At 51.5% G+C, this 27,555-nt stretch overlaps 1 protein-coding gene across 1 annotated transcript in view; it reads left to right on the forward strand.

The window, feature by feature from the left end:
* LOC119978082 (decorin-like) overlaps positions 1-27,555 on the forward strand; it is a 260,844-nt gene that overhangs the window by 215,235 nt on the left and 18,054 nt on the right. The window contains exons 3-4 of the mRNA XM_038819467.1: positions 10,796-10,908; positions 12,441-12,654. Coding sequence (XP_038675395.1) covers positions 10,796-10,908; positions 12,441-12,654 — 327 coding nt within the window. The remainder of the gene's footprint in view (positions 1-10,795; positions 10,909-12,440; positions 12,655-27,555) is intronic.

A 27,555-nucleotide genomic window follows, 5' to 3' on the forward strand; every position in this document is an offset into this window, starting at 1 on the left:
GAAATGAGGAAACTGCTGGTGGAAGCAGGACAGGTGTCGACAGCTCATCCGTACACGGTTAACGGGGTTTCTTTGCTTAATGTGGGACCAGCTTTAGACCTCCCTGCTGAGTGCACTCCATGCGTGACACCTAATTCCATCCTGAAAACAGATTGAAAGGAATCTCTGCCCCTGATGTTTGTTGATAAGAACACAAGAATACAAGAATTCGGAGCAAGAGTAATGCCTTTCAACCCCAAGCCTGCCCCACCAATCAAGAAGATCATGGTGGACTTAACTGTGGCCTCAAATCCACTTTCTTGTCTTCCCCCCAGAACCTTTGGCCCATTTGTTGATTACAAACTCCTCCAAATCAGCTTTGACCCAGCCTCCACTACTGTCTGGGGAGTAAAATCCCACAGGGTAACAACCATCAGAGAGAAAACGACTCTTCCCCCCCATCTCTGATTGAAATGGGAGAGCCCTAACTTTTAAACAATGTCCGCTACTCCTCACCTTCCCACAAGGGGCAGCAGGGTAGCATGGTGGTTAGCATAAATGCTTCACAGCTCCAGGGTCCCAGGTTCGATTCCCGGCTGGGTCACTGTCTGTGTGGAGTCTGCACGTCCTCCCCCCGTGTGTGCGTGGGTTTCCTCCGGGTGCTCCAGTTTCCTCCACAGTCCAAGATGTGCGGGTTTAGGTGGATTGGCCATGCGAAATTGCCCGTAGTGTCCTAATAAATAGTCAAGGTAAGGGGGGGGTTTTTGGGTTACGGGTATAGTGGTGGGGGATCAGTGGGTTTGAGTAGGGTGATCAGGCTCGTGCACAACATTTGAGGGCAGCAGAGCAGAACAGTCCCACCAGAGGGGAGCAGAGCTTCTGATGGGCTGTTCTGGGGAGATTTGCATAACGTGCAGTGCGGTCAGCGTAGTTTGAAGTGTGCCACCTGAATCAGTGGAACCCGAGGAGTTTGACGGAAGGTGCGCATCCAAGCACTAGGGCAGCAGAGCAGAGCTTCTGATTGGGCTGTGCTGGGGAGATTTGCATACGTGCAGTGCGGTCAGCGTAAGTTGAAGGTGCACCTGCATCAGTGACCCGAGGAGTTTGACGGAAGGTGAGCATCCAGCAGAGGGCAGCAGAGCAGAGCTTCTGATTGGCTGTTCTGGGGAGATTTGCATACGTGCAGTGCGGTCAGCGTTAAGTTGAAGGTGCACCTGCATCAGTGACCCGAGGAGTTTGACGGAAGGTGAGCATCCAGCAGAGGGCAGCAGAGCAGAGCTTCTGATTGGCTGTTCTGGGGAGATTTGCATACGTGCAGTGCGGTCAGCGTAAGTTGAAGGTGCACCTGCATCAGTGACCCGAGGAGTTTGACGGAAGGTGAGCATCCAGCAGAGGGCAGCAGAGCAGAGCTTCTGATTGGCTGTTCTGGGGAGATTTGCATACGTGCAGTGCGGTCAGCGTAAGTGAAGGTGCACCTGCATCAGTGACCCGAGGAGTTTGACGGAAGGTGAGCATCCAGCATAGGGCAGCAGAGCAGAGCTTCTGATTGGCTGTTCCGGGGAGATTTGCATACGTGCAGTGCGGTCAGCGTAAGTTGAAGGTGCACCTGCATCAGTGACCCGAGGAGTTTGACGGAAGGTGAGCATCCAGCAGAGGGCAGCAGAGCAGAGCTTCTGATTGGCTGTTCTGGGGAGATTTGCATACGTGCAGTGCGGTCAGCGTAAGTTGAAGGTGCACCTGCATCAGTGACCCGAGGAGTTTGACGGAAGGTGAGCATCCAGCAGAGGGCAGCAGAGCAGAGCTTCTGATGGCTGTTCTGGGGAGATTTGCATACGTGCAGTGCGGTCAGCGTAAGTTGAAGGTGCACCTGCATCAGTGACCCGAGGAGTTTGACGGAAGGTGAGCATCCAGCAGAGGGCAGCAGAGCAGAGCTTCTGATTGGCTGTTCTGGGAGATTTGCATACGTGCAGTGCGGTCAGCGTAAGTTGAAGGTGCACCTGCATCAGTGAACCGAGGAGTTCGACGGAAGGTGAGCATCCAGCAGAGGGCAGCAGAGCAGAGCTTATGATTGGCTGTTCCGGGGAGATTTGCATACGTGCAGTGCGGTCAGCGTAAGTTGAAGGTGCACCTGCATCAGTGACCCGAGGAGTTTGACGGAAGGTGAGCATCCAGCAGAGGCAGCAGAGCAGAGCTTCTGATTGGCTGTTCCGGGAGATTTGCATACGTGCAGTGCTGGTCAGCGTAAGTTGAAGGTGCACCTGCATCAGTGACCCGAGGAGTTTGACGGAAGGTGAGCATCAGCAGAGGGCAGCAGAGCAGAGCTTCTGATTGGCTGTTCTGGGGAGATTTGCATACGTGCAGGTGCGGTCAGCGTAAGTTGAAGGTGCACCTGCATCAGTGACCCCGAGAGTTTGACGGAAGGTGAGGCATCCAGCAGAGGGCAGCAGAGCAGAGCTTCTGATTGGCTGTTCCGGGGAGATTTGCATACGTGCAGTGCGGTCAGCGTAAGTTGAAGGTGCACCTGCATCAGTGACCCGAGGAGTTTGACGGAAGGTGAGCATCCAGCAGAGGGCAGCAGAGCAGAGCTTCTGATTGGCTGTTCCGGGGAGATTTGCATACGTGCAGTGCGGTCAGCGTCAGTTGAAGGTGCACCTGCATCAGTGACCCGAGGAGTTTGACGGAAGGTGAGCATCCAGCAGAGGGCAGCAGAGCAGAGCTTCTGATTGGCTGTTCCGGGGAGATTTGCATACGTGCAGTGCGGTCAGCGTAAGTTGAAGGTGCACCTGCATCAGTGACCGAGGAGTTTGACGGAAGGTGAGCATCCAGCAGAGGGCAGCAGAGCAGAGCTTCTGATTGGCTGTTCCGGGGAGATTTGCATACGTGCAGTGCGGTCAGCGTAAGTTGAAGGTGCACCTGCATCAGTGACCCGAGGAGTTTGACGGAAGGTGAGCATCCAGCAGAGGGCAGCAGAGCAGAGCTTCTGATTGGCTGTTCCGGGTGAGATTTGCATACGTGCAGTGCGGTCAGCATAAGTTGAAGGTGCACCTGCATCAGTGACCCGAGGAGTTGACGGAAGGTGAGCAACCAGCAGAGGGCAGCAGAGCAGAGCTTCTGATTGGCTGTTCCGGGGAGATTTGCATACGTGCAGTGCGGTCAGCGTAAGTTGAAGGTGGTTTGTGAAGGGGCTGTTCTCGAGTGACAGCTTACCCGAAACACTACTTATGTAGGGTTCTCCCACCCATCCTCCTCCTCTAACCAAAAAAAAAAGCTCTGTCCATTGGATTGCTAAACTACAAGTTTTTATTTTTTTATTTTTCAGTAGTTGGGAAGTTAGTTCAGTGGGAATGGAGGCTAGGGCAGTTAGAATGGTTCCTCCTGCAGAATGTGGGAGGAAAGGGTCCCTCTAGTGTCCCTTTCTGACTACATCTGCGGAAGTGCACCCAACTCCAGCTCCTCGAGAGCCGCATTAGGGGACCTGGAGCTGGAGCTGGATGAACTTCGGATCATTCGGGAGGCGGAGGAGGTTATTGAGAGGAGTTATAGGGAGGTAGTCACACCTCAGGTAAAAGAAGAAAGTAGATGGGTTACCGTCAGGGGAGGGAGAGGGAACCGGCAGGCAGTGCAGGGATCCCCTGTGGTCGTTCCCCTCTATAACAAGTAACCGTTTGGATACTGTTGCGGGGGACGACTTACCAGGGGTAGCAATAGGGTGCAGGTCTCTGGCACAGAGTCTGTCCCGTTTGCTCAGAAGGAAGGGAGAAGAGGAACGAGCACTTGTCATTGGGGACTCCATAGTTAGAGGAACAGACAGGAGGTTCTGTGGGTAACGAAAGAGACTCACGGTTGGTGTGTTGCCTCCCAGGTGCCAGGGTTCGTGATGTCTCTGATCGTGTTTTTGGGATCCTTAAGGGGGAGGGGGAACAGCCCCAAGTCGTGGTCCACATAGGTACCAACGACATAGGTAGGAAGAGAGGTGGGGATGTGGGGACAGAAATTCAGGGAGCTAGGGTGGAAGCTGAGAGCTAGAACAAACAGAGTTGTTATCTCTGGGTTGTTACCCGTGCCACGTGCTAGTGAAGTGAGAAATAAGGAGAGAGAGAAGTTGAACACGTGGCTACAGGGATGGTGCAGGAGGGAGGGTTTTGGTTTCCTGGATAATTGGGGCTCATTCTGGGGTAGGTGGGACCTCTACAAACAGGATGGTCTTCACCTGAACCAGAGGGGTACCAATATCCTGGGGGGGAGATTTGCTAGTGCTCTTCGGGGGGGTTTAAACTAATTCAGAAGGGGATGGGAACCTAAATTGTAGTCCCAGTGTACAGGATGTTGAGAGTAGTGAGGTCAGGGATAGGGTTAAAAAGTTCGAAAGAGGGCACCGGCAAGCAGGACGCTGGTTTGAAGTGTGTCTACTTCAACGCCAGGAGCATCCGGAATAAGGTGGGGTGAGCTTGCAGCATGGGTTGGTACCTGGGATCTCGATGTTGTGGCGATTTCGGGACATGGGTAGAGCAGGGACAGGAATGGTTGTTGCAGGTTCCAGGATTTAGATGTTTCTGTAAGAACAGAGAAGATGGTAAAAGAGGGTGGGGGTGTGGCATTGTTAATCAAGGAAAGTATTACGGCGGTAGAAAGGACGCTTGAGGACTCGTCTACTGAGGCAGTATGGGCCGAGGTTAGGAACAGTAGAGGAGAGGTCACCCTGTTGGGAGTTGTCTATAGACCTCTGAATAGTCCCAGAGATGTAGAGGAAAGGATTGGAAAGATGATTCTTGACAGGAGCGAGAGTAACAGGTAGTTGTTATGGGGACTTTAACTTTCCAAATATTGACTGGAAATACTATAGTTCGAGTACTATAGATGGGTCAGTTTTTGTGCAGTGTGTGCAGGAGGGTTTTCTGACACAGTATGTAGACAGGCCAACAAGGGGCGAGGCCACATTGGATTTGGTACTGGGTAATGAACCCGGCCAGGTGTTAGATTTAGATGTAGGTGAGCACTTTGGTGATAGTGATCACAACTCGGTTATGTTTACTTTAGCAATGGGCAGGGATAGGTATATACCGCAAGGCAAGAATTATAGCTGGGGGAAAGGCAATTATGATGCTATTCGGCAAGATTTAGGAGGTATAGGATGGGGAAGGAAACTGCAGGGGATGGGTACAATCGAAATGTGAGCTTTTTCAAGGAACAGCTACTGCGTGTCCTTGATAAGTATGTACCTGTCAGGCAGGGAGGAAGTTGTCGAGCAAGGGAGCCGTGGTTTACTAAGGAAGTTGAAGCACTTGTCAAGAGGAAGAAGAAGGCTTATGTTAGGATGAGACATGAAGGCTCAGTTAGGGCACTTGAGAGTTACAAGTTAGCCAGGAAGGACCTAAAGGGAGAGTTAAGAAGAGCGAGGAGAGGACACGAAAAGTCGTTGGCGGATAGGATCAAGGAAAACCCTAAGGCTTTCTATAGGTATATCAGGAACAAAAGAATGACTCGAGTAAGATTAGGGGCCAATCAAGGATAGTAGTGGAAAGTTGTGTGTGGAATCAGAGGAGATAGGGGAAGCATTAAATGGATATTTTCGTCAGTGTTTACACTGGAGAAAGACAATGTTGTCGAGGAGAACACTCAGGTTCAGTCGACCAGGCTAGATGGAATTGAGATTCAAAAGGAGGAGGTGTTAGCAATTTTAGAAAATGTCAAATAGATAAGTCCCTGGGCCAGATGGGATTTATCCTAGGATTCTCTGGGAAGCCAGGGAGGAGATTGCAGAGCCTTTGTCCTTGATCTTTATGTCGTCTTTGTCGACAGGAATAGTGCCGGAAGACTGGAGGATAGCAAATGTTGTCCCCTTGTTCAAGAAGGGGAGTAGAGACAACCCTGGTAATTATAGACCTGTGAGCCTTACTTCGGTTGTGGGTAAAATGTTGGAAAAAGGTTATAAGAGATAGGGTTTATAATCATCTTGAAAAGAACAAGTTGATTAGCGATACTCAACACGGTTTTGTGAAGGGTAGGTCATGCCTCACAAACCTTATTGAGTTTTTTGAGAAGGTGACCAAACAGGTGGATCAGGGTAAAGCTGTTGATGTGGTGTATATGGATTTCAGTAAGGCGTTTGATAAGGTTCCCCACGGTAGGCTATTGCAGAAAATAAGGAAGTATGGAATTGAAGGTGATTTAGCGGTTTGGATCAGTAATTGGCTAGCTGAAAGAAGACAGAGGGTGGTGGTTGATGGCAAATGTTCATCCTGGAGTTCAGTTACTAGTGTGTACCGCAAGGATCTGTTTTGGGGCCACTGCTGTTTGTCATTTTTATAAATGACCTGGAAGAGGGTGTAGAAGGATGGGTTAGTAAATTTGCAGATGACACGAAGGTCGGTGGAGTTGTGGATAGTGCTGAAGGATGTTATAGGATACAGAGGGACATAGATAAGCTGCAGAGCTGGGCTGAGAGGTGGCAGATGGAGTTTAATGCGGAAAAGTGTGAGGTGGTTCACTTTGGAAGGAGTAACAGGAATGCAGAGTACTGGGCTAATGGCAAGATTCTTGGTAGTGTAGATGACAGAGAGATCTCGGCATCCAGGTACATAAATCCCTGAAAGTTGCCACCCAGGTTAATAGGGCTGTTAAGAAGGCATATGGTGTGCTAGCCTTTATAAGCAGGGGGATTGAGTTTTGGAACCACAAGGTTATGCTGCAGCTGTACATAACTCTGGTGCGGCCACACCTGGAGTACTGCGTGCAGTTCTGGTCACCACATTATAGGAAGGATGTGGAAGCTTTGGAAAGGGTTCAGAGGAGATTTACTAGGATGTTGCCTGGTATGGAGGGAAGGTCTTACGAGGAAAGGCTCAGGGAATTGAGGTTGTTTTCGTTAGAGAGGAGAAGGCTGAGAGGTGACTTAATAGAGACATATAAGATAGTCAGAGGGTTAGATAGGGTGGACAGTGAGAGTCTTTTTCCTCGGATGGTGATGACCAACACGAGGGGACATAGCTTTAAATTGAGGGTGAGAGATATAGGACAGATGTCAGAGGCAGTTTCTTTACTCAGAGAGTAGTAGGGGTGTGGAACGCCCTGCCTGCAATAGTAGTAGACCTCGCCAACTTTAAGGGCATTTAAGTGGTCACTGGATAGACATATGGATGAAAATGGAATAGTGTAGGTCAGATAGGCTTCAGATGGTTTCACAGGTCGGCGCAACATCGAGGGCCGAAGGGCCCGTACTGCGCTGTAGTGTTCTATGTTCTATTGAGGGCCGAAGGGCCTGTTCTGTGCTGTACTGTTCTATGTTCTAAGGAAGAAGCATCCGCTCAGCATCCAGCTAGTCAAATCCCCTTACAACCGGGGCGGGATTCTCCTGTACCCGGCAAGACGGGGGGTCCCGGCACCGAGGAGTGGCATGAACCACTCCGGCATCGGACCGCCCCAAAGGGGCTAGGCCAGCCCCGGGGTGGTTTGCGCCGTGCCGGATGGTGGGGAAGGGACATGGCGCCACGCCAACTAGCGCCAAAGGGCCTCCGCGAGTTGGCGGATGAGCGTGAGCTGCATCATCCCAGCGCATGCGCGGGGGTGGTTAATCTCCGTGTCGGCCATCGCGGAGGACCACAGTGGCCAACACACAAAAATAGAATGCCCCCACGGCACAGGCCCGCCCGCGGATCGGTGGGCCCCGATCGCGAGCCAGGCCACCTTGGGAGCACCCCCGGGGCCAGATCTCCCCGCGCTCCCCCCAAGGACCCCTGAGGCTACTCGCACAGCCAGGTCCTGCCGGCAAATACCTGGTGTAATATACGCCGGCGGGGCTGGCCGAAAACAGGTGGCCACTCGCTGGCCGGAGAATCGCTGGGGGGGGGGGGTCACTGCCAGCGGCTGCCGATCAGCGCGGCGCGATCCCCACCTTCGCCAAATCCTCGGTGCTGGAGAATTCGGCAGCCGGCGGGGGCAGGATTCACGCCCCCCCCCCCCCCCCCCCCCCGGCGATTCTCCGACCTGGCAGGGGGTCGGAGAATCCCGTCCTGGTCTTTAAAGGGGTAGGCCCATATTTCAGTTTAGGTATCCCAATCTTCTCTTTAAATGTAGAAAATTGTCCCATATTTTCTGCCCCCCTCATGTCTATTGCATTTCATATTACCAAATTGCCCAAATACTGCTTCTGAAACAAACTAAGGGTAAGCATCAGATGATGTTATATTTTTGTATTATTCCAAATTGATTTAGGAATTATATTGTCAAGCACATGTATCCATGTCTATCCACACCACCAGATCACCCACTACCACACTGCCATTTCATCGCACACATGGGGAGATGGACAGGATTTTTACTCTACTTTCACAGAAGACTAAGGAAATTTGGCATGTCAGCTACGACACTCACCAGCTTTTACAGATGCACATAGAAAGCATTATTTCTGGTTGTATCACAGCTTGGTATGGATCCTGCTCTGCCCAAGACCGCAGGAAACTACAAAAGGTTGTGAATGTAGCCCAATCTATCACGCAAACCAGCCTCCCATCCATTGACTCTATCTATAATTCCCGCTGCCTCAGAAAGGCAACCAGCATAATTAAGGACCCCAGACCTACTCTATTCCACCTTCTTCCATCAGGAAAGAGATACAAAAGAGATACTTATACCAACCGACTCAAGAGCAGCTTCTTCCCTCCTGCCTTTTGGATGGACCTACCTCGTCTTAAGTTGATCTTTTCTCTACACCTTGCCATAACTGTAACATTATATTCTGCAGTCTCTCCTTCCTTCCCTATGTACGGTACGCATTGTTTGTACAGCATGCAAGAACAATACTTTTCACTGTATACTAATACATGTGACAATAATAAATCAAATCAATTCAAAATAAATCTGGAAATGTCACAGGAACATGCACGTTCTTTTAATGATGATTAGAAAAACAATTCCAGCATTGAGAAAAAAATCTCTTCAGTAAATGAAGACAGTCAGATAATTCAGGTCAAACATGTGCAGCACGTTTTTCAATTGTTCGCTGTGGCCATAGTAATATTACTCAGAATCTTCAGACAAAAATACACGAGAAGACTTGAGCATAATAAGTGTACAATTCCGTTCTGGTCTCTCCCACCCAGGGAACGAACGTTCCTGCCCGAGGGCAATGGACGTTTTACTGGCCTGTTAAATTCTCCATCCCGCCCTTGACGAATCCTGCCGTGTTCAGGGTCGGAAAATGCACCCGTTGCAAGAGTTTCAGAATTTTTTGTTAAGCAAATTACACAGCTGATCAAATACATGCAAGTGAGGGACTGTTGGTTTAATATACCGTGTACCACAGGCACACTCCCAGGCCAACTCGGAATTCATTAAAAGACTTTGCCAACCCAAGTTTACATCTGCCTGTGCTAAACCCAAGGCAATAATGTGAATATATTAGCTCCAACGTCGACAGTGTGACTTTGAGAAGTGCTCATTTTATAACATTTCATAGAACATAGAACAGTACAGCACAGAACAGGCCCTTCGGCCCTCGATGTTGTGCCGAGCAATGATCACCCTACTTAAACCCACGTAACCTGTATACCCGTAACCCAACAATCCCCCCATTAACCTTACACTACGGGCAATTTAGCATGGCCAATCCACCTAACCCGCACATCTTTGGACTGTGGGAGGAAACCGGAGCACCCGGAGGAAACCCACGCACACACAGGGAGGACGTGCAGACTCCACACAGACAGTGACCCAGCCGGGAATCGAACCTGGGACCCTGGAGCTGTGAAGCATTGATGCTAACCACCATGCTACCGTGAGGCCCCCGATGTTGATGTTCGTGCTGATGTTTCAGACAAAAATGACCAAAAGCTATGCCTCTTCTCGTGCATTATTTTTTTCAGTGAACTTGATCTTATTTGAACATTTGCACAGTGTTCTGATTGATTGCTGTTGAACAGGCTTGAATATGAGTAATTCTACCAGGTGGGACGGCACGGTGGCACAGTGGTTAACACTGCTGCCTCACAGCTCCAGGGACCCGGGTTCGATCCCAGCCTTGGGTGACTGTGCACATTTTGCACTTTCTCTCCCGTGTCTGCGTGGGTTTCCTCCGGGTGCTGCGGTTTCCTCCCACTGTTCAAAGATGTGCAGGTTAGAGGGATTGGTCATGCTAAATTAGTCCCTAATGTGTAAAAGGTTAGGTGGGGATACGGGGATAGGGCAGGGGCGTGGGCCTGGATGGATGCTCTTTCAGAGGGCCGGTGCAAACTCAATGGGCTGATTGGTGTCCTGCATTGCAGGAATTCTATGGTTCTATTGCGTGCTGCATTCATCAGAGGGAAATATGGTCACCCTTGTGTTACTGTGGCCTGTTACCTGGAGTATGAGCAAGAATTATTTAATAATATTTATTGTCACAAGTAGGCTTACATTAACACTGCAATAAAGTTACTGTGAAAAGCCCCGAGTCGCCACATTCCGGCGCCTGTTCGGGTACACAGAGGGAGAATTCAGAATGTCCAATTCACCTAACAGCACGTCTTTCGGGGCTTGTGGGAGGAAACCGGAGCACCCAGAGGAAACCCACACAAACACAGGGAGAACATGCAGACTCCGCACAGACAGTGATCCAAACCGGGAATTGAACCTGGGGCCCTGGAGCTGTGAAGTAACAGTGCTACCCACTGTGCTACCGTGCCGCCCATGTAAATGATGTAAAGGCAGCTCCGCAATCAAATCATATGCGCAATTTCCAGTGCAAATTAAATTCAGCCAGAAGTTAATGCCATCTTTAGAGCTGATCTAACTTTAATATTGAGTCAAAGATTATTTAAGATAACCTTCTGGTCTGTTATAGGTCTCGCAAAAGTACCTGCATACATTTTACCTGAAACCACCTTGCTGGATCTTCAGAATAACAAAATCAGAGAGCTGAAGGAAAATGATTTCAAAAATCTGAAGAACCTTCAGGTGAGGAAACTAAACATTCCCATTGGGTGAGAATCAGTCTGATATTTTAGAAGGCAATTTTCCCCTGAGGCCTGGGTGAGAGTTGCTAATGGCTGGGACCTTTTGGAGACTGACTGGAAGAGGCGAGATGAAACGAAAAGCTCGGAGGGCCGAAAAGGTGGTCCAGAGAAGACTGTGGCCAGCAGATGGCGCAGATTCTCGGTCTTCATGTGGCAGGGACAGCCATGTGGGGCCTCTGAGTCACACCAGGCGATACCTAATGCAGAACTGACCGATACGGCACATGCCATTGTCTTCTGAGATGGAAGGCTGACACTAATATTCACCCCGAAATAAACAGCCAGAAACAACCTTATGTTCATTCCTGATGGGTCAGATTTTGTTTCTGTTTAATTATATAAAGCTTATATTCACTAAAATTACAAAATACTCTGATTCATGGCCCGTAACGTCCTGACTCCAAAGAGTCAGATTCCCAAAGTAAGAACACCTCACTGTATTCCCTACCCCGACATCCCACCCATATGGGATTCCCCAGACTCCCCCACCCCCCCCCCAAACCCCCTCCGACCCAATCCAATCCGGCTTACATCCCCCACCCCCTTGTCATCCCCGCCACTCAGAACTGACCCCCTCACCCCCCCAACAATCCAGGCTGAAACCGCCCCCCCCCCCCCCCAACCCGATCTGCCTCACTCCCTGTGGTAATGAACCCACGTTCTCCGCTGAAGATAGTTCTCCTAATCCTCTCCGTTTCCTCTTTGTGGCATTTCAAAATTACTGGCCACCTTTTATTAACTACACAATCAGAGGAAACCCATCCTCATTTTAGCAACTTTGAACAGGTCGCCTCTTAACCGTCACTGCTCCAGTGGGATATGTCCCAGTGTCTGTTTGTGCCTCAAAACTATATCGATCTTGTGGCAATGGAACGGGAGGTGGGATGTTGAGTAATAGGGGGGGAGGGTATTAGGAGAGAGCATGATCCTTTCCCGCCATAATGACATATTATAAGTGTTGGGAACCTCAGTAAACTGCCTGATGGGTTACAATTGAGATACTTGAATCCACAATTAAAGATTTCCTGCCCCTGCTGCAGTTTGCCTGTGTCGGCACGGCGCACTAAGCGTGGGGAGACCGCCTGGTGGCCTTTCAACATGGTCCCAGAGACGTGAGGACCCCTCATGATCACTGGAGCCTGAAACAAACTGACCTGTCTTTGAGGGTGCCTCAGCACTGAAGAGTTCTCTCTTTCATCTTCAGTCCCAGCACTGGCCACTTGCACCAGTGATGGAGCTGAGGCTCTGATTCTACCCGTCCTTTCACTGGACTAGCAGCTCTCGGAGATGGGCCACCATTCTCAATTTGATTACAGTCCCTGGTAGCAGCCTGATCACAGGCCACTGCCAGCCACATTTTCACCGACAATGGAGGAGGGTGCCGGCTGGGATTGTGCACTCAGAAAATTACACCGCTGTCTGTTCCTGAATTCTCCATTCATTTCCTCTTTGCTTGTTTCTAATTTAATTTAGATTTTAATTCTTGTGAACAACAGACTGCGGAAGATCCACCCCAAGGCCTTTTCCTCACTTCACAATCTCAGACGGTTATATCTTTCCAAGAATCTAATCAGCAGTGTTCCAGAGAACATGCCAAAGACTCTACTTGAACTCCATATATGTGACAACAAAATAAACTATGTGAAAAAGAAACCCTTTGATGGAATGTCCAACATGTTTGCTCTCGGTATGAAAAATTCTGAATCCTGTGTGTATAATTTTGACCGAAGAATTGGTTTATTGTGGAAGATTTAATTGTTAGAAAAGGCCCTCAAATTCATGACCATTGCAAATTATGCAAAACTTTGTTGTGGGTGAAAATTCCTGGATTTTTATATTCCTGCTGTGGCGGCTTGAGACAGACACTGGAGGCTTCCAGTAATAAACAAAGAGGTTTATTGATGAAAGGTGAAGGCAGATAGATAACAGGCACAGAACACTATACAACAGGGGCGGGATTTTCCCATCCCGTGGCAGAGTTTCCACGTCGTTGTAAACGGCGTCGCATTTTACGACGTCGTAAACGGGCCGCTGCCAGAAGTAATTCTGGGCCCTACAGGTCCCTACCTCACACCTTAGGAAGGATATTTTGGCCTTGGAGGGAGTGCAACGTAGGTTTACAAAAATGATATCTGGACTACAGGAGTTGAGTTATGAGGAGAGATCACACAAACTGGACCCGTTTTTGCGAGAGTTTAGAAAGCTAAGGGGTGATCTGATCGAAGTATTCAACATATTAACAGGGAAAGACAGGGTAGATAAAGATAAACTATTTCCACTGGTTGTAGATTCTAAAACTAGGGGAATAGTCTAAAAATTAGGGCCAGACCGTTCAGGAGAGATGTTGGGAAGAGCGTCTTCACACAAAGGGAGGTTATAGTTTGGAATTCTCTCCCACACACAGCAGTAGAAGCTGGAACAGTTGTTAATTTTAAATCTGAGATAGATAGATTTTTGTTAAGCAAAGATATTAAGGGCTATGGGCCACAGGTAGGTATTATGGGCGAGATTCTCCGCAAATGCAGAGAGTCGTAAAGGCTGCCTTGAAACCGGCTGTGTTTCACGGCAGCCTTCACGCGCGTTCCCGGGACCCGATTCTCCCCCCCCCCGCCGCCATCGGGGCTAGGAGCGGCGCCTCGGGAATCACGGCGTCGCGGCCTTAATGACGGTCATTAAGGTGACGCGCGGCCAGCTCCAACCCGCGCATGCGCGGGTGGCGTCATCACGCCATTGACAGAACCCGAGCATGCGCGGTTCCGCATTTCTCCACCACCGCCCGACAAGATGTGGCGGCTTGATCTTGTCGGGCGGCAGAGGGGAAATAGTGCATCCCTTTTGGACGCAGGCCCGATGATCGGCGGGCAGCGATCGCGGGCCTGTCCCCTCCCGAGCACAACGGTGGTGCTCCCGCCCCAAACGGGCATCCAGCGCCCGTTTTTACGACGGCAGCGAGCAGGTGTGTTTGCTGCCGTGAAAAAACGGGCATAAAGGCCCGGCCGCTCGGCCCATCGGCCGCGGAGAATCGCCGCTCGCCTTAAAAAACGGCGAGCGGCGATTTGTGACGTGGGTCAGGCGAGGGGGGGGGGCGAGAATAGCGGGAGAGCATGAAAAATGTGGGGAGGCCCTCCCGCTATTCTCCCAACCGGCGTGGGGGGCGGAGAATCGCGCCCATGGAGTTAGGTCACAGATCAGACATGACCTCATTGAATGGGAGGACAGACTCGAGGGGCTGAATTGCCCTATGTTCCTGTGAGTCTCTGGCTCCCCTTGGCTGGGCTGAGTTAAGGAGTATTCACGATGCTCACTGGACTGTCGAATCCACGCTGGCGGACACCTCCCCTCGGTTCCTCAGGTGATCAACATGTTGTTTAACAGTCTCCCTGTTGACCACGTAGGACAGCAGCTCTGACTGGGCCACAACCCGTACTTCTAACCAAGGTGAATTGGCAACAGAATTTCATACAAAAAATACTGCCCAGATGACCTGTCCTGTCTCTGTTCTGACTCTTCTGGGAGGCCTGACGTGCCTCCATCCTCCCCGACAAATTTGGGAATACAGGATCCAATCGGGTTATCAAACAGCGGCCCATGAGCAGCTCAGCGGGTGTGACCCCCATGGTTGAATATATGGTTACAACAAAAAAATAGCCAACCTCTGGCCAAATGGTTTATTGGATTGCTTTTTCATGGCATTCAACAGCTTTCTCATCCAGGTAGTTCGACACTGGGTGGTAGGGAGCTGTCCACGTGCCATTTTCTCTCACAAAATTCTGGAAATCATCGCCGGTAATGTGGTGCCATTGTCCGAAACTATTGACTCGAGAAGCCCTGAATGGCAAACACTTGACGTAAGGCATCTACCGTGGCTGCTGAGGTGGTGGTACCCATCTCCTGAGCTGATAACCACTTAGAGTGAGCATCTACCAGCAACATCTTTCCCAGGAATGGGCCGACTTTACCTGGCGCATGGGTGACCTGGAAATTCCCTGGGGTGAAGCGTGGCGGAAGATGGCAAGGTTTGCTGCATTTGGCAAGGGTGGCACTGTTGTGTTGGTTCTTCAATGGCTTTGTCTATGCCTGGCCACCAGGCGTAGCTGCGTGCCAACATCTTTGTCTTTGTCTGCCCTGGGTGGGTTCTGTGGAACACTTGGAGGAGGGGGTCCCCTGGCCTGAATCGGAATGGCCATCTGTGAACCCCACAGAATCAAGCTGTCTGCACATGTCAACTCATCTGCTCCCAGCTGTTCAGACTTCTCGTATCGCCAGCCAGACTGTATCATTAATTTAACCTTTGAAAGGACATATCTGCAGATATGCCCCGCAGACACTGGCAGGGTGTCCAGGGAGTTTAGGGCTAGAATGATCTCCTGGGGCATCGGTGGTGGCGGAATATTCTTGGATAGGGGCAGGTGACTTAATGCACCAGCATTAGAAATTTCCATCCCAGGCCAGTGCTGAAAAGCATAGTTGTGAACTGCCAACAAGGCCCAAAGCTGCACCATCGCCAAGGCTGCGGGCGGCATGGGTTTATCCTACTTAACAGGCCCAGCAATGGCTTGTGGTCAGTCACTATGTCGAACTGTCGACCGTATACAGATTGGTGGAACTTCATCACACCAAATATAACCGCTAAACCCTCCTTCTCAATCTGGACATAGTTTTGTCCTGCTTCTGAAAGTGTCATTGAAGCAAAGGTGATTGGGAGTTCTGAGCCATCTCCCATATTGTGGGATGAAACAGCCCCTATACCGTGAGGAGATACACCACACGTCAGCACGATTGGTTCCCCCGGATCAAAATGCACCAAGAGGTTTGACGACTGTAATGCTTACTTCACAACTCTGAAGGCTTTCTCTTGGGGCTCCCTCCATTGTCACCACTGATTCTTCCTGAATAGCTGGTGTAATGGTGTCACTATTGTGGCTAAATCCGAAATAAACTTCCCAGAGTAATTGACCATACCGAGGAAGGACTTAAGCTCGCTGACGTTTTGGGAGCAAGGACGCATTGTATTGCCTTGACCTGATCTTCCAGTAGGTATAACCCTGTTACATCCATGCAAAATACTATGTACATCAATTATGAGGCCTGTAAAGGGCATTTTTCATGTTTTAGGACAACCCCTGCATCACAAAACCTCTTCAATACTTCCTCCAGGCTGGTCATATGTTCTTCTGGTGTCTTGGTGACTCGCTCATCATTGAGGTAAACCATCACCTTGGGAATTCCCTGGTGGATATTTTCCATCGTGGGCTGAAGCAATGCCGATGGCTGTCCGATAAACTGGAAGAGGCCTTTGTGGGCATTGATTGCAGCAAACCTCTGAGACTCCTCATCCAATTCTAGTTGCAGGTAGGCATAACCGAGGCACAATTCTGAATAGGTGAGGTCCCTAATAGCTTGGTCTAGAGGTCCTCAATTCGGGGAATCAGATACCAATCGACACAGGCAGCTTGATTTATGGTCAGCTTATCGTCCCCATAAATCCTTATCAACTGATCAGGTTTAAGGACAGGGACTATGGGCGCCGCCACTCTGAAAACTGAACCAGCTTGATTATCCCCTGCTCTTCCAATCTCTTTAACTCTGCTTCAAGCACACGAACGTCCGAACATGGTGGGTCTCCTGGGGATGGACACAATCCACCTCGGATTCAGCCAGACACCCAATTCTTTCCAACTCCTTGGGTTCTGCTCCTGTCTCAAGGACAGTGTCTGCCTATGAACTGTGCCTGTTGATCCTGCCGGAGACCTCACGGCCATACCAACCCATAATTAGTTAACCTCCCCCTCCGCCACGCTTTGAAGCTCAATGGCACCTTTTTTTTTTTTTCTTTTTTTTTAAATTTAGATTACCCAATTATTTTTTCCAATTAAGGGGCAATTTAGCGTGGTCAATCCACCTACTCTGCACATTTTTGGGTTGTGGGGGTGAAACCCACTAATGGCACCTTTTTCAGCACAATCCGCCGACCGAGTTATCACAATTGTTTTTTCCAACGTAATTGTTGTTTCTGCCAGAAGCTTCTTCTGAATATTAAGGTGATGGATCCCACAAACCTGCCGGTTGTGCAACATGCCACTAAGTTTGGTCCCAAACGTCACAGTGCTGAGAAAGCTGTGAAGCCTGGCTGTGAAAACTGAGACAGACCCTTCATTATACTCTCACTGCAGAGTTAAACTTCGAACGTTGGAGGATGATCGAGGGCCTTGGTTGTAAGGTTATTGAACCAATTTCGCTACCTGGTCAAAGGTCTTCAAGTCGGCTGCCTCTAGGGATGTGAGGTTCCAAATCAAATTATACATTTCGGGCCCACAAACTGTCCATAGTATCACCTTCTGCTTGTCCTCACCTGGGATCTCCTTCGCTGCAAAGAAGAATTGGTGCCGTTCGATTTACTGACGATGACTCAGCTCCATGGTCAAATAGGTCTAATTTCCCAACGACAGGCATTTCCAAGCTTGATTTACATGATTCTGACTCTTTGCAAAATCATCGAATTCCTGCAGTGCAGAGGGAGACCATTCATTCCACCAGCCCTTCGAATGAGCACTCTACACTAGTCCACTCCCCTGTCCACCTTATCCTATCTTCGTAACCCCATAACCTAACCTGCACATCCCTGGACACTGAAGGGCAATTTATTATGGTCAATCCACCTAACCTGCATATCTTTGGAATGCGGGAGGAAACCGGAGCACCCTGGGGAAACCAACGCAGACACGGGGAGAATGTACAGACTCTGCACAGACAGTCACCCAAAGCCGGAATTGAAGCTGGGTCCCTGGTGCTGTGAGGCAGCAGTGCTAACCACTGTGCCACTCTTGCTGAAGCTTTTCTACTTTCTCAGCTGTTCCTCCCTTCCCCCCTCGATTCACAATGACTGTCGGCTGTGATCGAAAGACTTTACCTCGTCGCCAATGCGCTGGCTCGCGACACATACTGGAGGCATCCAGTCGTTAACAAACAGCTTTATTGAGGAAGGCAATGGCAGCTAGTTAACAGGCTCAGAGCACTGCACACAGGTCTTCACTCTTCACTTCCCTGCTCCACACAGCCCGGGGTACTGCTCCCAGGGTCCTGCACAAACTCCCCATTGGCCGTGATTCACGCACTCCCATGCGATTGGCCCCCAAGCCAGTCACGTGATATGTGGGGCCCACCCCCTTAAAGGGGCCATGGTATCACACCTTGCCATATGGGAACATTTTTAACTCAACCCTCTGCATCATGGATCAAATGCCGTCTTAAATAAATGTAGAATGCTGCTTTCATGACAATGTTGTCGGTCATACCACCAGTGCAATTGTTCAACCTTCCTGTAAAACTAAATGGTTCAAATATATATATATGGCTGGGAGCAGTTTAGCCATCTTCCCCACTTGATCCTCTCACGAGAATGAATCATTCCTAACAGCCCGTTAATGGGTTTTGAAGACTGCTTGAAGTTTTAATTCATGGATGTGTTTGGGAATGTTCACGATTTGTCCTGTTTATCATCCTGAGATCCTTACCCTTGTGGTTCTGCATGATTACCTCGACAGTCAATTTTCGAGGTTTCCATCCATATCTTAAGTGGGGCGGCACGGTGGCACAGTGGTTAGCATAGCTGCCTCATGGTGCTGAGGTCCCAGGTTCGAATCCTGGCCCTGGGTCACTGTCCGTGTGGAGTTTGCACATTCTCCCCGTGTCTGCGTGGGTTTCGCTCCCACAACCTAAAAATGTGCAGAGTAGGTGGATTGGCCACGCTAAATTGCCCCTTAATTGGAAAAAATAATTGGGTAATCTAAATTTTTTTTAAAAGAAAAAAATATATATCTTAAGTAGGCCCCATCTCCTGATTTATATTGCCTGTGTGGAGTGGGAAAATCAGGGGGCGCGATTCTCCCGACTGACGAAAAATCGCGAAATCGGCGGGAAAAACGGCCGCGTTCCACAACGGTCGGGAAGGGTCCATTTCCCGACGTATTCACTTCCGGGAAATGGGCTAGGAACGTGGCCGCGTCAATTATGTGCGCCATTACAAAGCAACGCGACGACGACACGATCACGCCCACGTGACGCCGCCCAACGCCGTAAAAAGGCGCGGGCGAGGACAGAATCTGTCGGCCATGATGTCGGAGCCCAGGAGAGCTGCCCCTCGGTTTGTAGAGGCTGATGTGGACGCGCTGCTCGATGCCGTCGAGCAGAGGAGGGGCATCATCTGCCCGCGTAGAGGGCATCGCCAACCTGCCAGCGCGGTACGCCAGGCCTGGCGGGAGGGGGCTGCTGCCGTCAGTGCTGTGGGGCAGACCCCTCACTCTGCAGAGCAATGTCGGAAGAAGATGCACAACCTCACCAGGGCTGCTAGGGTAAGTGCCAAGAAGGTGCCCCCTGGTCACAACCATCCCTCCCCCCTTAACTTAATCACCCACCTCCCCCCCTGGCACGGGGGGGGGGGGGGGATTGGGGCAGAATTATTTGAGGGTGGTCCACAAAGTTGTCACAGACCCAGCGCTCTGGCCTCCGTGGAGAGATGCAATGGTCTTATGACAACTTGACCCCCAAACTGTGCCAGTATCTGAACGGACTGCTGATACCTGCCGTATTGTAATGATCTACCTATGTCCCCTCCCCCAACAGGCCAAGTCCGCTCACAACACCCGTGAGCGGCACAAGACTGGAGGGGGTTCGCCCAACCTGCACCCCCTCACCACATTTGAGCTGAGGGCACTGGACCTTGTTGGGGGGTCTGCCACCCGGGATGTCGCGCTATGCGAGGTTGGCGGAGCTGCAACAAGTGAGACAACCCTCCTTGACAAACTCCCACCCCTCCCCCATCCTCTGTCCCTTCACACACCCTGCCCACTGGGATACTTCCCCCATCCTCTGTCCCTTCACACACCCTGCCCACTGGGATACCTCCCCCATCCTCTGTCCCTTCACACGCTGCCCACTGGGACCGTCCAGCGGCCTGCCGAGCAAATCTAAATAACCCGTCTCATTCTCTTCCCTAGGACGTGATGCCAAACGATCAGGGCCGTCTGGCTGCAGACGGACACAGGCATCTGCCGCCACCTCACCTGGGGACGAGCGACAGAGGGTGCCCGATCAGCGGGGAGCCTCATCCTCCCCAACCCAATCTGCGGAGCAGGACGCCCAGAGGGTGGCGATACCACAAGCCACAGAAATGGTCAGCGATAACCCTCCGGACTCTGAGCGGCCCCACACCATAGAGGAGGCGCTAAATTGCGACAAAATCGGGCTTGCGGCACTGCTATCTCCCACACCATCCACCATCCCACAGACACTTACCCCGGCGGGCCTATTTAGTGATGAGTCTCCTGGGTCACAGTCTGGTTCGCACATCACAGCTGAGCAGGTACAGCAGGTGGAGGTCGGAGCAACCGAGGGCCCGGACTCGCGGAGGCCAGGCCAGGCCCAGCATGCAGCTGGCTCCCAGACGTTTTCGGAGTTCCTGGAGTTTCTCAACCCACCCGCACAGCCGATGCCTCAAGAAACCCAGGGAAACAATGACGGGATGAGGGCTGTCTTCCAGACTCTGCAGACGCTGTTAGAGGAGTCGAACCGCGTCCACAAGCAGGGAGTGGTGCCGCTCATGGCAGAGACCCAGGCCGACACCGCACGGGTGGCATCCGCGGTGGAGGCAATGGGTGAAACGGTTTCTGCGATGGGTCAGGTTATGCAAGGCGTTGGGGTTAATGTGCACGCGTCATCCTCGGCCCTGGACAGGGTTGCCCTCTCACAGGCAGCAATGTGCCAGAGGCAAAACGACATTGCCGGCGCCCTGCAGGCCTTGGCCCAGTCTCACCAGGTCATTGGCCAGTCGCAGAAGTCAGTCGCCGAGAGCATCAACCGCCTGACACATGTGCTGGATGGTGTCGTGCACACACAGGTTGAGGTCGCACAGTCCCTGGCGGGAATGTCTAACTCCCTGGACTCCGTGTCTGCAAACCTTCGGATCCTGGTCGATATCGTTGCAGGCCAGGACTGGCATCGCCAGGTGTCGGGGGCACGACGGGGCACCTCCCCGCTCGCACCTCTGTCCCAAAGTGAGGCCCGGGGGCCACCGGGCTCCCCGAGGGAGGAGGAGGTTTCGGGGCCCGTCCCATTAACTCCATCACGGGACGTCCCGGAATTCTCGGCCTCCCCCCGTCCCATCCCCGGTGCATCGGGTGGGCAGCAGGCAGAGCAGGGTGGCACAACGCCACCCGAGACGCCCGCAGAGCAGCCTGGCCCATCAAGGCTGGGTCGCTCCAGGAAACGCTTGGCCAAGGAGAAACGAGTCGAGGGGGGCGATTCGCAGCAATCCTCCTGCACTCCTGCTGTATCATCTGGGGGATCACTTAGACGTAGTGGTAGGGCCCGTAAGGCAACAAAGATAGACACTGAGTAAGTTGGCACGGGTGAAGGGCACAGTTTAGTTGTAGGGGGTAGGGCACCTGTAAATTATTGTTAATATTAAACGCACTGTTCCACCTTACTTGTAATACCGTATGATTGTTCCACAGCCACAGGAATCGTGATGGTGACCGAGTGTCGCTGGGGTTGACGAGCGGTGAAACTTCGGTGCCGGGTGTGCAGTCCCTGCCCCTCCCCCCACCCCCTCCCATAGTTAGCCCACGCGGGCACATGATGGAGTGTCCATGACGAACTCAGCGGCCACCAAGGTGGATGGTTCAGCTATTGCCATGGGTCAGACTCTCTCTAACGATTCTGAGCTCACAGCTCTTCGCAGAGCGGGCTGTCATCATTCCACATGGCACTGATCACACCCGCTGACACAGCCATCAATGTTGTGCCATACCATCTGGACCCAGTGGTAAGGGTGATGTCGAAGTGGAGCAGGGTACACTGAGGGGGGGGGGTGGGGGGGTGTCTGTGGTGGTGGCAGTTGTGTGTTGACCCTCTGCACGACCAGCGATGCAGGTGGTGGTTTGGTGTTTAGCGGGGACGTCACATGCGACGCGAGAACCGTGCTGCCACCAAGGCGTCGCGTGCCCGCCGTCCTCGCCGGGTCCGTCGTGCCGCCTCCTGGACATCACCAGCACCTGGGTCGTGTCTGCGTGCTGCGCCCACCACTCCGCCAGCCTCCTCCTCCTCCTCCTCCTCCTCCTCCTCCTCTGTGCTGGCACCACTGCCACTGGCTTCTCCCTCCGCCTCATGCAGCAGGTCATCTCCCCTCTGCATCGCGATGTTGTGCAGTGCACAGCAGACCACAACAATGCGAGCAACCCTTTCAGCCTGGTACTGCAGGGCCCCTCCGGAGCGGTCCAGGCACCTGAATCTCATCTTCAGGAGGCCAAGGCAGCGCTCCACCACACCCCTGGTTGCTGCATGGGCCTCGTTGTATCGTGTTTCCGCATTGGTCTGAGGCCTCCGTATAGGCGTCATCAGCCAAGACCTCAGCGGATAACCCCTGTCGCCTAGCAACCAGCCCCTCAGCCGGGGGTGACGTCCCTCAAACATCGCAGGGATGAACGACTGCGCCAGTATGTAGGAGTCATGCACACTCCCTGGGAACCTTGCACAGACATTCATGATCCTCATGTGGGGATCGCATACCACCTGGACATTAATGGAGTATGTCCCCCTCCTGTTTGTGAACACGTCCCTGTCCCCTGCAGGCGGGCGCATGGGGACGTGAACACAATCGATTGCCCCCTGCACCCTCGGTATCCCGGCCACTCTGGCAAATCCACGAGCTCGTGAGTCTTGACTTGCTTGGTCCTCGGGAAAGGTGATGTAGATGTCAGCGATGGCATAGAGGGCGTCGGTCACATCCCGGATACACCTGTGCGCCGATGACTGGGAGATCCCGGAGACGTCCCCGCTCGGAGACTGGAAGGAGCCGGTAGCATAGACGTTAAGAGCGACCGTCACCTTGATGGCAACTGGGATCGCGTGTCTTCCCCCCGTTCCACGTGGGGCGAGGTGCGCCACGAGGTGACAGATATGTATCACCATCTGCCTACTCAGCCGGTCTCCTCCTGCAGGTGATGTCCGTCATTGTTAGGAAAGAGACCCGGACACGGTACACCCTCGGCTTTGGTCGTCGCCTCTGGCGCCGTGGCTGCACCCTCACACTCTCCTCTTCCTCTTCCTGCTCCTCCTCCCCCCCTTGCTGCTCGACGACTGGCAACTCCTCGGCCCTTCCCTCTGCTGCTGCAGCTGGCCCTGCATCCACTGCGGGTTGTGGGTGTGGATGCTGCTGCATCTCCAAATGCAGTGCAGCGGCCCCAACCACTGCGCAGAACATAACCGTTCTGTTCACAGACATTGTGCTAACCTACAGAAGGGTGGTGGGGGGCAGAGAAACGGGACATGTTAGACGGAGGTTAGTCGGCACCTCGGCAGCCGCCAGCCACGGGATACCTGTGTGTCCCGGTGGCCTGGTCGCGCTGCTGACACGCGGGCAGCCTAACCCCTGGTCACTTTCTGCATCCAATGGCCAGTAAACTATGTCCTCCTCACGGGTGCGTCAGTGGCCTGTGGCCGGAAGCCACAGGGGAACCAGCGGCCGTATCCTCGTGACCGGCACACCATGGCATGGTGGCAGACATTTTGTTACGGGGTTGGACGGCTCACTTGCTCACTCTCTCCCTAACACCCCCCCCACTCCCACTCCGCCCTCCGTCTCCCCCACTCCCCCCTCCATCTCCCCCACTCCCCCCTCCATCTACCCCCTCCGTCTCCCCCACTCCCCCCTCCGTCTCCCCCACTCCCCCCTCCGTCTCCCCCACTCCCCCCTCCGTCTCCCCCACTCCCCCCTCCGTCTCCCCCACTCCCCCCTCCATCTCCCCCCCTCCGTCTCCCCCACTTCCACCTCCATCTCCCCCACTCCCCACTCCATCTCCCCCACTCCCCCCTCTGTCTCCCTCACTCCCCCCTCCATCTCCCCCCTCCATCTCCCCCACTCCCCCTTCCGTCTCCCCCACTCCCCCCTCCGTCTCCCCCACTCCCCTCTCCGTCTCCCCCACTCCCCCCTCCGTCTCCCCCACTTCCACCTCCGTCTCCCCCACTCCCCCCCTCCGTCTCCCCCACTCCCCCCTCCGTCTCCCCCACTCCCCCCTCCATCCCCCCCTCCGTCTCCCCCACTCCCCCCCTCCGTCTCCCCCACTCCCCCCCTCCGTCTCCCCCACTCCCCCCTCGTCTCCCCCACTCCCCCCTCTGTCTCCCCCACTCCCCCCTCCATCTCCCCCACTCCCCCCTCCATCTCCCCCCCCTCCGTCTCCCCCACTCCCCCCCTCCGTCTCCCCCACTCATCTCCCCCACTCCCCCCTCCGTCTCCCCCCCGCTCTGGACCCCCCCTCCCGTTCTCAGGGATGCCTTCCCCGTTGTGGCCAGACTCGAGCGGTGCGCTGAGCGGTGCGCTGAGCGGTGCGCTAACCTCCTGGAAGCAGTCGTCAGCCAGCACGACTGGTTGACGAACTTAAAAACAGGTGTGTTTGACGCAGTGTAAACAGTGCGCGATTTAGTCGGGACTTTGGCCCATCCGGGCCGGCGAATAGCGGGGGGGGGGGGGGGGCAATAAGTAGCGATTCTGGTCGTGTCGGGGGCGTAATAGAGGCGTTTGGCGGGAATGGCGACTCGGAGTTTGTGCGGGGTTCGGAGAATAGCGGGAGGGCGTCGGACCAGCGTCGCCGTAAAAATTTGCGACACCCGCTATTCTCCGAATTTCCGTGAGTCGGGAGAATCGCGCCCAGGTTATTTCAGTCAATCGTTATTGATTAGCAGCTATTTTTCCAACAATAAATATACTTGTCTCGCCCGGTTGGTTGGATAGGCAATCTTTCCTCTCGGACACGTTTCAATTCGCAACCTGAGACACGTGCTCCAATAATGTTTTTCTTCTGAGCGAGGCACGATTTATCTTACAGAAATTAAGATTTGGTCCATGTTGGTTTACATAACAGTTCAGCCAGTCCATTTTGTAGTTGATAATATCTGTACCGGCTGGTGGGTGTCAGAGTCAGACAGGAATGAATAGTCAGGTTCCATAATTGGGTCATTCGGATTACTGGAGATTAGAAGATCGGGTACTCGCTGAAATCCTGTGGTTCTTTTCTGAGTGGAAATGAAACAGTCATCAATGGAATGCAGCTAACTGGGTTGTATAATGTCAGTTGTAATGTTGGATTAGTATCTCAGACATTCTGCACGGATATCGCATTAATAACCAGCTACCTTTCTACACAAACTTTAGGAAAACAGGAAGTTTTAAGGGATTCATATTTGTATTGGTAAACATTAGAAATAAGGTATAGTTTTAGGTGTGTTTAATTTAATGCTTCTGTGCCTGGAAGGGTAAAATCTACAGTTAGTTTTAAGGCTGGACAAAGGTACTTGCATGTGTGTGGGTTGGTTAAGTTCCAGCTGTGTTTATATTGTGCCTAAAGAGGGCTACGGTGTGAAACATCATAGAATCATAGAATTTACAGTGCTGAAGGAGGCAATTCGGCCCATCAAGTTTGCACTGGCCCTTGGAAAGAGCACCCTACTTAAGCCCTTGCCGACCCCCCTATTGCTATTACCCAGTAACCCCACCTAACCTTTGGACAAAAGGGGCAATTTAGCACGGCCAGTTCACCTGATCTGCAGATCTTTGGAGTGGGGGAAGAAACCAGAGCATCCGGAAGAAACCCACGCAGACACGGGAAGAAAGTGCAAACTTCACACTGACCAGCACCCGAGTCTAGAAATGAACCCGGGTCCCTGGAGCCATGAGGCAGCAGTGCTAACCACTGTGCCACTGTGCCACCCTGGTCTGAATAGAATATGCTTCACAACAGGCCACTTTCCAGAGGGAGGGGCTTTCCTTTGTTCTGAGTTTTAACTGGAAGCCAGAGCAGTTTGAGCCAGGTCACTGAGGAGTGAACAGCTCTCAACCCTGCTAGGAGAAGCTGAACAGGAAGAGGAACAAAGATGCAAGCTTGCTAAGGAATAAAATACAGTCCAGGTAACCTGGGAATTGAGACAGAAAGACTGTCAAAGAAGTCCGGTGTGAAGTAAACAGCGTCCAAGGTATTGTTCGGAAGAACTCAAGGAAGAGTAAACAAAGTGTTCTGAGTTAAATAGACAATTGCAGTAACTAGATTTAAAGTGGGACAGCAGACTTCAGAGGTGGATGAAGCAGTTGATGTCATTTTAATACAGAGCCTGTGGATCGAGAGTTAAAGCAATGTGAACAGTTTGCACAGCAGCTAAGACCAATAAATTCTAAGTAAGAAGTCTGACAACACCAGGTTAAAGCCAAACAGGTTTGTTTCAAATCACTAGCTTTGGGAGCACTGCTCTTTCCTCAGTTTAATGAAGAGGTATGTTCCAGAAACAGACATATAGCCAAAGTCAAAGATGCAAGACAATGCTTTGAATGCGAGCATTTGCAGGTAATTAAATCTTCACAGATCCAGAGAGAGGGGTAACCCCATGTTAAAGAGATGTGAATTGTCTCAAACCAGGACAGTTGGTGGGATTTCACAAGCCCAGGCCAGATGGTGGGGGTGAATGTAATGCAACATGAATCCAAGGTCCCAGTTACCGATTAACCTGGGGTTACCCCTATCTCTTGTTCTGTAAAGACTTAATTATCTGCAAATGCTCGCTTTCAAATCATTGTCTTGCATCTTTGACTTTGTCTATATATATGTTTCTGGAACATACCTCTCCATTCACCTGAGGAAGGAGCAGTGCTCCAAAAGCTAATGATTTGAGACAAACCTGTTGGACTGGTGTCGTAAGACTTCTTACTGTGCTCTCCCCAGTCCAACGCGCCGGCATCTCCACATCAAGAAATTCGAAAGGGTTTGGTGTGAAATTCTGGAGTGGATTCGCTGTTAAAAGTGGAATAGAAACTTTGTTTAAAGGTGTCATTTGTAAAACCTGGACTGGATTTTGGAATGTAACCCACCAAGGGAAAGCATTATTATGAGAGAAGATTTTAAAGCAGGTTTTTGGGAGTGCAGTTTGGAAACTCTCATGTGACAATCATCTGGGGGGAATTCTGAGGAGAAAAACCAAAAGCACTAACTTGGGTTCAGAGTGGAGTGTTTATTGTAACCACGACATCTTGTGTGCTTACAAGGGACTTTTTGTGTTAATGAGACCATTGGAGCTTAAGATCTATTTAGTAATCCATGTTCACCTTCAAATATATGTGTGTTTGTTAAATTAAGGAGGAGGTTAAGGCGATTTTTATTATAGTCCAAATGTTTCATGTTTAATAAATTATTTTTCCTTGTGGTTAAAATTAATTAATGGTCCCATGACTCTGTTCCACCACATTTTATACAAAAAAAGGTAAAACAATTATGGCCTTTCGAGCCAGTGTTCCATTCTGGGATCTTCCCATCAGTTACAACATCAACAGGGATCGTAACACAAACACACTGATTTGGGTTGAATCCACGGTTGCTTAAATTGCAGATAATCTGTCAGAAGGAAACATAATAATAATAATAATAATAATGATCTTTATTATTGTCACAAGTAGGCTTACATTAACACTGCAATGAAGTTAATGTGAAAAGCCCCTAGTCGCCACATTCCGGCGCCTGTTCGGGTACAGCTCATTGGTCTGCATTATATT

The sequence above is a fragment of the Scyliorhinus canicula genome, chromosome 15 (genome assembly GCF_902713615.1).
Source record: "Scyliorhinus canicula chromosome 15, sScyCan1.1, whole genome shotgun sequence".
NCBI classification, from domain to species: Eukaryota; Metazoa; Chordata; class Chondrichthyes; order Carcharhiniformes; family Scyliorhinidae; genus Scyliorhinus; species Scyliorhinus canicula.